Source organism: Helianthus annuus, chromosome 7 (genome assembly GCF_002127325.2).
Source record: "Helianthus annuus cultivar XRQ/B chromosome 7, HanXRQr2.0-SUNRISE, whole genome shotgun sequence".
In the NCBI taxonomy this organism is placed as follows: Eukaryota; Viridiplantae; Streptophyta; class Magnoliopsida; order Asterales; family Asteraceae; genus Helianthus; species Helianthus annuus.
The window spans coordinates 18,375,976-18,386,004 of NC_035439.2; the positions used below are offsets into that span (position 1 = coordinate 18,375,976).

At 39.4% G+C, this 10,029-nt stretch overlaps 1 protein-coding gene across 1 annotated transcript; it reads left to right on the plus strand.

The window, feature by feature from the left end:
* The first annotated feature begins 3,268 nt into the window (after positions 1-3,268).
* Positions 3,269-9,580, plus strand: LOC110866520. The gene is made up of 5 exons (XM_022115667.1): positions 3,269-3,542; positions 6,609-7,303; positions 7,391-7,696; positions 7,810-8,764; positions 9,090-9,580. Exons 1-5 carry the CDS (start codon positions 3,269-3,271, stop codon positions 9,578-9,580), a joined length of 2,721 nt encoding a protein of 906 aa, XP_021971359.1.
* The last annotated feature ends 449 nt before the right edge of the window (positions 9,581-10,029 follow it).

Here is a 10,029-nt window from a genome sequence, read left to right on the forward strand (position 1 = left end):
CACCTTCGACTCCATCCTTGACATCCTTTCTGCATCAAAGTACAAAACTTTGATAACAGCAGACGCTCCTATTTACCTTGACACCCAGAGAGAGTTCTGGAAAAATGCCACCCTTGAAAAGGAGATATCATCGCCGCAATCAACTCCTCGATACAGGGTAAGAAGGTAAAAATCTCACCAAAATCCATCTCTGAAACCTTTAAACTCGATGATTTAAATGGAAAAACCTCTTTTACAAAAGACGAGTTGGTAAAGGATTTCATGAATAGGGGCTATGCAGAACAACCAAACAGGGACACCCTACAAAAGGGTTACTTCCCTTCTGCACCCAGATTTTTATTCCACACACTGCTCATGTGTGTTTCAAATAAAACAACGTCCTTCAATGAGATACCAACAAAAATCCAATGCCTGGGGTATGCAATTTTGAACAGTGAAAACTATAACTACTCCCAGGAAATATTTGATGATTTGGTAAAGAATGTTGATAATAAGGCATTTCTACTCTTTCCGAGGTTTCTAAGTTACTATTTTGAACAAAAATTTTTCGAGAAAGATGCAGAAGTGCCCAAACAAGGTGTCTCATTCAAAATAAACTGTTTAACAACAGAAACTTTTTCAAGAATGATGGCACCAATAAAATTAAAAACAAAAGAGGCAGAGCAGATTTTAGAAACTGCCACTGACCCTCAAGAAACCACTGCTGAGCCCACTGCTCCAGGTGATCAGAGTAGCACACCCACTGCTCTGAAACCCACACCTGCCACCACCAAAAAGACCAAAAGAAAACCCACCAAACCCAAAACAAAGGCAACTCTGGAAGATGAGATCCCAGAGCAACTGCCAGTGACAGCACAAAAGTCACCAGAAACCACTGCTGCTACTTCCTCACAGCAGTTAGTAGAAAGATCTCAACCCCAGCCTCAAACTCCTCTTGCATCCTCACAAAAGGATCAAGTTGTAAGCACAGGGACACCACATTATGAAGCTCTGTATCCACTCGGATCCATCTTCCACAGTCCTGATCCCAAGGACATGTCTTTTTCAACACCCATACCCTCACCAATAATATTGCCACAATCAATAATACCCCTGTTGCATGCAGTTGATATGGCACAGACAAAAACCAGTTCCTCTCTATCACCTATTACTGAGAGTATACCTCCACAAGTGACTGGGTCTGATGCACTTACCTCTGCTATCCCAGCAACAGCTGAGGAGGTTACACCCCCTGAGTTACAAGTAACTCTCGGTGGTAGTTCAAGTGGAGCAGCAACTACAACTGATGGATCAACAGATCTTCAGTTGGACAGTTGTTACATAACTAAGACTCCCTTGAAGGCAATTTCTTCCATGGCAACATCGGTAACCACCAGTGAGTTATCTTTAACTGCTGGTAACATCAAAGGATTATCGAGTGCCGAAGAAAGAAGTCCCCAGTACCAAGAAAAAGGGGCATCAATGGATGACTTTTGGGCAACAGCTCCTAAGTCACACATTGATACAACCACCACTGGTAGGGATTCAGATGATCCTGTTAAATCAGGTGATGATTCAAGATACAAGGAATTGACGGCCAGAGTTGAAAATCTAGAATCTTCTGTTGCCGAAATAAAAGATATGGTGCAGCAGCTGTTAGAAGCTCAAATAGCCCAATCTTCTGCTCCTCCTGCTCAAGCACCTGCTCCATAAGCATTTGCTGCAAATAAGCTTTGGAATATTCTCCAACCATTGCTTGATCACCAGTAACAAATGGCTGCTAAACAGCACGCAAATCAAGTACAAATGCTGACCAACATGGTGGAATCTCGGTTCAAAGACACTCAAGCAGATATCAAAGCTATAAAGACTAGCATCCAAAAGACTGCTCAGAGTGAAAAAGCTCCATCTACCATTTTCTTCATGGATACACCCCTGGCAGATAATGCCAAAAAGGGGGAGAAAACCAAGCTGAAAAAGAAAGGTATAGAAGATGGGATATACTTTGAACCAGAAAAACCCAAAAACAAAAACTTCAACAGCTGATACAACAGTAGTTACAAAAACTGTTGTCAGTAGCCAAACAGCTGCTATCTCATCAACACACACACCTCCAACACACACAACTACTGTTTCAACACACACCACCACAACTACTGCTCCACCACCATCATCATCTGTGTCTATAACACAAAAACCACCAATATCATCATCTACAATCATATCACCACCACTGCCTCCTGCCATAAAGCAGAAGACAGTAGATGTTACAACATCTGTTGTAATGACAACAGTGGTTGAAACACCAGTTGTTTCAACTATTGTCAGTCAGTCACAGTCACAAACCACTGATCCACCCAATACATCACCAGCCTCCCCTCCATTAAAAAGGAGAAGGGTTTTCATTCCTGACGATGAGTCACCACCACCATCACATCCTCCATCCCCTACTCAAAAGCAGAAGACATCTGCTGACACATCAGCAGTTGTAATGACAACAGCAGTTGAGACACCAGTTGTTTCAACAGTTGTTAGTCAACCATCCACCACTGCTCTATCCTTTCCTATATCTCAACCTAAGCTCTTTAGCAGAAAAAGAAAGCCAATCACTGCCAATGAAGGGATACATGATCCAAATGCCGCACAGTATCCACTGGAACTTGAAGCCATTAAAAATGAGATGAGGCAATTTTATACAGAAGAAGATCCCTCAAAAAGAAAATTCTCTTCACTCATAGGCTACATAGCACCAGAAGATATTAATGATTATCTCAAGATAAAGGCAAGGCAAGCTAAAGTAAAAGCTAAGGTTGACAGTGAAAAAGAAAAGTTAAGCGAAGAAGGCATTACTAATAGACTGAAGTTCTACCTTGCAAAGGTTAAGCAGATGGAAGAATTTGCACAAGAGCTAGAAAAGGAAAAGGCTGATCAAAAGAAGAAGTTAAGAGAACAACTTCTAGCCTTCATCATGAAAGAAAAATTCTATCCTGCTGAAGAACAACAGTTTAAGGAATGGCCTTTAGTAGCTTTGAAGCATGAGGCTGAAAGGATCCAAAGAATCAAAAATGATCCTTCAAAGAAGAAAAATGCTCCAAACTGGAGTAAATACAAAAAGCTTATTGCTGATCTCACTGCTGAATATAAAGGAAAGAAAAAGGAGCTAGTGGATGCTAAGGTAGACACTGCTGAAGCCATAACAAAATGGTCTAGGCAGCAAACAGATGAAGCCTATGAGAGGCTAAAGAAAAAGAAGAAAACTGCTTCAGATGCTTCAAAGAAAAGAGAACAGATGATGAAGCTTGAACAGAAAATTGAAAACCTCAAGACAATGTTAAAATCAGTAGACAGTCCTACTCTTGGGTCAAAACAAGATGAAGGCAAACAGCTGACTGAAGAAGAGGTCTTAGAAAAGGAAGCTGAGTATCTCAAGGACACCATCTCAAAAATGGGTCTAAATGAAGACAACTCATCAAAGCTTCAAAACCTTTTTAAGAAGGTACTCAACAAACCTGCATCTCCAAACACTGCAAAAGACAAGACAGAAGTTGAAAGACAAGAGCTTAGTGAACAAGAAACTGCAGATGATATAGCTGCAGCAGATAGAGTCATTGAAGAAGCTTTCAATAGAATGTCTAAAAGTCTGCATATGTTTTCAAGGCCATCATCCCTCAACTCATCAGATAATAAATCTCTCCCAAGAAACCCATTGGATTCAAAAATACTAAAGTGGAAGTCTGATCAAAAGACCCACGTATTGACTTTGCTCAGATCCAATGGTGAGGTGAAGCATATATCAAGGAAAGAAGCACTAGGCCTTAGTGTTCAAGATTTGCAGGATCTCCTTGAGCTTTCACTGTGCAGGGATGTAGATGACCAGAGTGCCAAAGAATTTGAAGCTGAATTTAAGGAACAAGCTAGGGCACTCTTGATGAGTAATAAAGGTCCTAAATAAGGAATGGTTTTGGCATTATCTGTTCCGGGGGAGATTGTTGGGATTGAACCCTAACAGAGGAACAGATAATGTAAAGCCAAAACCGGATCCCATCAGTGGACACTTAATAAGCAGCAGTTTACTCTAATCTCTCCCCTTGACAGTGGTTATCTAACAGCTGATGGATGTTAAGTGCTGCTCAACTACAACAACTGATAAACCAAACTCTGACGATTATCTAACAACTGCTGAAGATAAACTCTGTTGCTCTATCTACTGTTGTGTCCTAAGTACTGCTGAAGACTCAAGCACTGCCCTCTCAAAGACTGATCACCTTTGAAGAAAGCACTGAAGACTCAACATCTGTGCTAAGGCTACAACAGTGGAACGTGAAGCAGTAGTTTCCTTATGTTTTGTACTTTAGTGATTATCAGATGTTACATAACAGTAGTTTGTATAGAACAGTATTTATAGTTTGTTAGGTCGTTAGATGTCACTATCATGGTGACGTCAGCTGAAGCATATCAGTTGTTTGGTTTGCCTATAAGTATGACAGTACTCTGTACTGTTACACTTGATCATTTTGAGTGAGTTTTTCTCCTCAATTCATCCTTTCATCTTGTGCCAACTCTGGTGTATCAAGCTGAGGGGGAGTTTAGATTGTAAGCCTGCACTGTAATCTTTTGCTTTTATGTAAATCTTTTGACTCAATGAAAAGCAATTGTTTATCAGTCTACACTTTCCTTTGTTTGTGTTTACAAAGTTTGCTACACATTTCCGCTGCACTTATTCGTTTTATGCAAACAAACACAATCACAGACAGCCTTAGATCCTAATACCTCAAGCTCTATGTGTCTAAGCATAGTGTCACATACACATTCTAAATAGTCTGGTACAACAACAAAGTCATCCTCACCCACCGAATAACCAACAACTCAGAATGTTTCAGCAACCATCGTCTCAACAAAGCATCAAAAACCCAACCAAAGAGGGTAAACAGTCTCAGATGGCTGAAGAGCCACCCACACTGAACGAATACCCTTCAATAAACAATCATCCAACAACAATCATAGAAGCATAATATACCCCAGACGCGAAAGGCAAACAGTCTTGGACAACTATGTAGTTATCCTCACAGACAAACATGCAACAACCACCATCTGACCAAAGCATCATAGACCCAACCGAAAAGTACAAACAATCTCCGACAGCTAAAGAGTCATCATAACCGACAAAGCAACATTCAATACACAAATCCAACAACTTTGAAACACATGCAAGTATGTGATCGAAGGATAAAACACAAAAACAACAACAAAACAACATGATAGCAAACACAGGAAACAAACCATCATAAGCAAATTGGTAAACAAAAAAGCTCAATCATGTAAGAAACAAACCCTAAAATAATTTTTTGGTACACATAAAGTTAACAATAAGCATATCGTAACGTCATCAGTCCGATAAAATCAGTAAGACATAAACCCAAGTTAAGAAGAAGTATATCGTGATGTCTCTGTTCTGGTAACACCAATAAGACATAAACCCACCAAACAAAACCGTACAAAGACGCAACAACAAAAACCAACAAGATCAACCAACATACAACAACAAACAAACAGAATACCGATGACAGTCGCCGGAAAGCCAACATCAGTAAGACATAAACCCACCAAACAAAATCGTAGAAAAACAAAAAAAAATACACATACCAAAACAATCAACCAACGTACAACAACAAAGAAACAAAATATTTACCTTAAATCACTGGAAGATCGCGGAGAAACGGCAGAAACGTAGTCTATGTGTAGATAGATAGAGAGAGAGAGAGAGGGAGAGCGTAAAGGAGTAACAGGCGGTGATGGGTTAAACTTTTAAATCTCCCACCGACCTAAAATGTAAAAAGAAAAAAGCCAAAGAAACAATCTACCTAAACCAATTAAAAACCACAAAACAAAAGATACAACCAACAAATACAAAGAAATCTTGTACATTAACACTATATAAATAAAACAATTAATAAAAAAAATTAAAGTTCACTTACAAAAATAAGTAACATAGAATGTGGCCATGTTTTGTATTTTTTATAATTCAAGTTAGAATGCTAATATTACAATCTTTGCTTTCTTCTTTAGTTTTGATGTTTTTGATTAAATATTATACTCAACTATTTAGTTATTTGTTTTTAAAAACCATATAGTTTAGTTTATGCTTATAAGGAGTGTCATTGTTATGGCTAAATTAGGATACATGGATTTTTATATGAGAAATATGAATACAATAATATTTACTCATCTAAGTAATGTTACACATTTAAGTTTAGATATAAAATCACCTAAAACTACATATTTTAATTAAAAACATATAAAAAAGCTAAAACAGCTCTTTTTTACCCTTTTTTCAAGCAATTCATGTTTCTTGTTGTAATTTTATTCCATCGAATTCAACGTATATTTCACATGTTTTGTTGATTGTTCTCTGAAAGATTCATTATATATCTTCTTTTTATCTTAACCTATTTTTCTTTTTTTTTCCTTTTTCAACGAATAACTTTAATGCCTTTTATTTTTGATGCTAGCCTTGTTGAATACAATATGAGAGGGAGGAAGTTTACTTGTTGCACAGGCAACGGAAGGAAGCTAAGCAAGCTCGACAGATATTTGGTCAATTTAGATTTTTTTCAACTCCTGGCCTGAAGCTAAGGTTGAGGCGGCGTCATGTTTTCTGTCTGATCACTCTCCGATCATTTTGTCTACCGTCTCCTGTAACTTTGGGGCTAGACCATTCAGGATTTTTGACTCTTGGATTGGTAAACCTGGATTCGAAGAAGTGGTTACGGAAGCCTTGAATGGAGCCGACGTTCCTATCGGTCCTCCTGATGTGTTGCTAATGAGGAAATTGGGGAATATGATAGTCAAAGTGAAAGCCTGGAGGGACGAGATGCTGAAAAATAGTTCCGAGGAGGTGTCGGCTGCTTTGGTTGATCTCGAAGCTATGGAGGCTGCCATGGAAGTGAGAGATTTAACTGAAGAAGACGAGTGGATTTTATCGCAGAGCAAGAAAATTTTAAAAGAAGACGAGGAGCGGAAGAATAGAGACTTCAAGCAAAGGTCTAGGCTTAGATGGGTTAAGGATGGAGATGAGAACTCGAAGTTTATTCATTTGATGATCAATAGCAGGAAAGCTAACAATGTGATACATGGTCTGAACATAGATGGAGTATGGGTGTCTAAACCGTCGTTGGTGAAAAAGGAGGTATTTGGTTTTTTCAAAAAGAAATTTGTTGAAGACTGTGATATTCGGCCTCATTTAACATGTCATTATATAAAGAAGATTACGTCTACAGAGGCTTTAGAGTTGGAGGCTCGGTTTTCTTCTCTGGAGATAAAAAAGGTCGTCTTTGATTGTGGCGACGGTCGGGCCCCGGGCCCCGATGGTATCAACTTCCGCTTCGTTAAGCATTTTTGGTCTTTACTTTAGATTGATTTTTGTAATATCTTGTCTGAGTTTTACGATTCTGGGAAGATTAATGTGGGCTGTGGTTCCTCGTTCATTGCTTTAATCCCGAAAGTTAAAGACCCGCTTGGTTTGAAAGATTATCACCCGATTAGTTTGGTGGGAATTGTTAACAAAGTTATATCTAAGCTATTGGCGAATCGGCTCAAGAAGGTTTTGGATTCTATCATCTCGCCCTCTCAATCGGCTTTTATAAGTGGAAGGTACATCTTAGATGGTCCGCTCGTCGTTAATGAAGTTCTCAGGTGGTCTAAAAAAGCTAAGAAAAAGGTTTTTTCCTGAAGATAGACTTTGAAAAGGCTTACGATAACATAAACTGGAATTTTGTAGTGGATATTCTAAGCCAAATGGGCTTTTCGAATAGATAGTGCTTATGGATTAAGGGCATTATTTCTTCGGCTTGGGCATCTGTTCTGGTTAATGGTGCTCCCACTTTCGAATTTAAATGCCAAAAAGGAATGCGTCAAGGGGATCTTATCTCTCCTTTCTTGTTCGTTATTGTGATGGAGGCTCTTTCGTGTATGATTAACAAAGTGTGTGGGTTAGGTATTGTTCGTAGCGTTGATCTTCCCGAGGATGGCCCTTCGGTTTCTCACCTCTTCTACGCGGACGACGCCATCATTATTGGGGATTGGAGCAGAGATAACATCAAAAACTTCATTAGGATTTTGAAATGCTTTCACCTTTGCTTGGGTTTATACATAAACTTCGGAAAGTCCAATCTTTTTGGGGTTGGGATGAGCTTTGAAGATATTGAAGGGATGGCGGCGGTTGTCGGTTGTAAAGCGGAATCCTTTCCTTGTAAGTATCTTGGCCTTACTGTTGGGGCTAATATGAATCGGATAAACAACTGGAGACCGGTGTACGACATCTTTGAGAAACGTCTTTCTTTGTGGAAAGCCTCGTGTCTCTCCATTGGTGGTAGAGTTACCTTAATTCGATCCGTCCTTGAGAGTCTTCCTACGTACTACTTTTCGCTCTATCGTGCCCATGTGAAAGTCGTGGAGGATTTGGAAAGTTTGATTAGAAGGTTTCTTTGGGGAGGTTCCTCTATGGATAAAAAACTCCATTGGGTCGCGTGGGATAGGGTTGCGTCTCCAAAAAAGATGGGGGATTTAGGTCTTCATCGCCTCAATGATGTAAACACGGCTTTACTTTCTAAGAGGGGTTGGAGATTCAAAACGGAAAAAGATAATCTTTGGGTTAGAGTTATAAAGGCTATTCATTCTGGGGGGTCCGATTGGGATTTCTTGCCGACAAAAAAGGCCCTCGGTGGAGTCTGGCATAGTATAGTCTCTGTTCTTAAAAAGCCGATTGTGGGAGACGTTTATTTACGAAGTTTGCTCAGAGGAGTGGTCGGCAATGGAGAAAATATTTTGTTCTGGCTCGATCCTTGGTTATTTGATGTCCCTTTGAGAGATAAGTTTCCGGCCCTGTTTCACTTAGAGTTGGTGATAACTTGTAGCGTTCATGACAGATTAGACGGGGGGGGGGGGGTTGTGGCTGTGGAAGCACGACCTTGATTCTGATTTGGAAAGGAACGAATGGGTAAATTATCGTCGGCTCTGGTCTCGGTTAGTTTGTCTAGTGATCCCGACAAATGGAAATGGGTTGGTAGTGGCTCGGATAGTTTTTCGGTGAGTGAAAATGCATTTTGTTCTAGATAAAGACTTTAGTGACTGGTATGTTATGGAATGGTGTAATTGGGTTCCGCTAAAATGTAATATCTTTGCTTGGCGGGCGGATATGGACAGAATTCCAACCGTGGAGGCCTTAGCTAGGAGGGGTGTTTCGATTGAAGATGGTGGCTGCAGTTTCTGTAATGATGGCCCCGATTCAGTTTCGCACATCTTCACGGCTTGCCCTTTGGCGTTGGGGTTATGGGAGAAGATTAGTTTTTGGTGCCGTGTGAGGAATTTCTTCGTGTTTTCTTTTAGAGACTTACTTGATATTCCTTTACTCGGAGGTAGAAGGAAGTCGGAGAAAGTGGCGCTGCATGGGATCATCATCACCGCTTGTTGGCTTTTATGGAAGGCTAGAAACAACCTTCGATTCAACGGGAAGATGTGCAACGTGGAAGACATTTTCAGCGAAGTTCGGGCCCTTAGTTATCTTTGGTTTGAACACAGAGCCAAAAATGGTTTGTTAGTTTAGGCCGATTGGTATAAATTTGTTAATATGTAGTTATTTGTGTTTGTTGTCCGTCCCGGTTTTCGGGTTCGGCGTTTTCTATTGAAGTTCTCCTTTAAAAAAAATATTTAGTAGTCACAGTTTCATAACTTAGCTATTGTGGTGAGCAAAATAATACAACAATGTATTAGTGAATTAAATAAAAAACATTTGTTCAATTTGATGGAGAAAAATAAGAAAACACGCAAGAACCATGAATCACACAAAAAGAGAGGTAAAATGAAAGTGTGTTTTCACTACATGACCACATCTCCATTAACAGCTCGTCTTTCTTTCTCCCTCGTTACATTTCTTTTCTACTTTCGACATTAAATTATATCACGCTTCTGCATCTTAATTAAATAATAACGAGTTATTATTATAATTATAATTATAATTATAATTATAATTATTATAAAATTGGATAATATAAA

What these genes read in the sequence shown, in the direction of transcription:
- LOC110866520 (XM_022115667.1), top strand. Translation starts at nt 3,269, where the DNA reads ATGATGAAGCTTGAACAGAAAATTGAAAACCTCAAGACAATGTTAAAA. An exon ending in CTAAAAAAGCTAAGAAAAAG is followed by an intron (nt 7,697 to 7,809) that starts GTTTTTTCCTGA and finishes TTATGGATTAAG; the next exon opens with GGCATTATTTCTTCGGCTTG. An exon ending in GGGAGACGTTTATTTACGAA is followed by an intron (nt 8,765 to 9,089) that starts GTTTGCTCAGAG and finishes ATTTTGTTCTAG; the next exon opens with ATAAAGACTTTAGTGACTGG.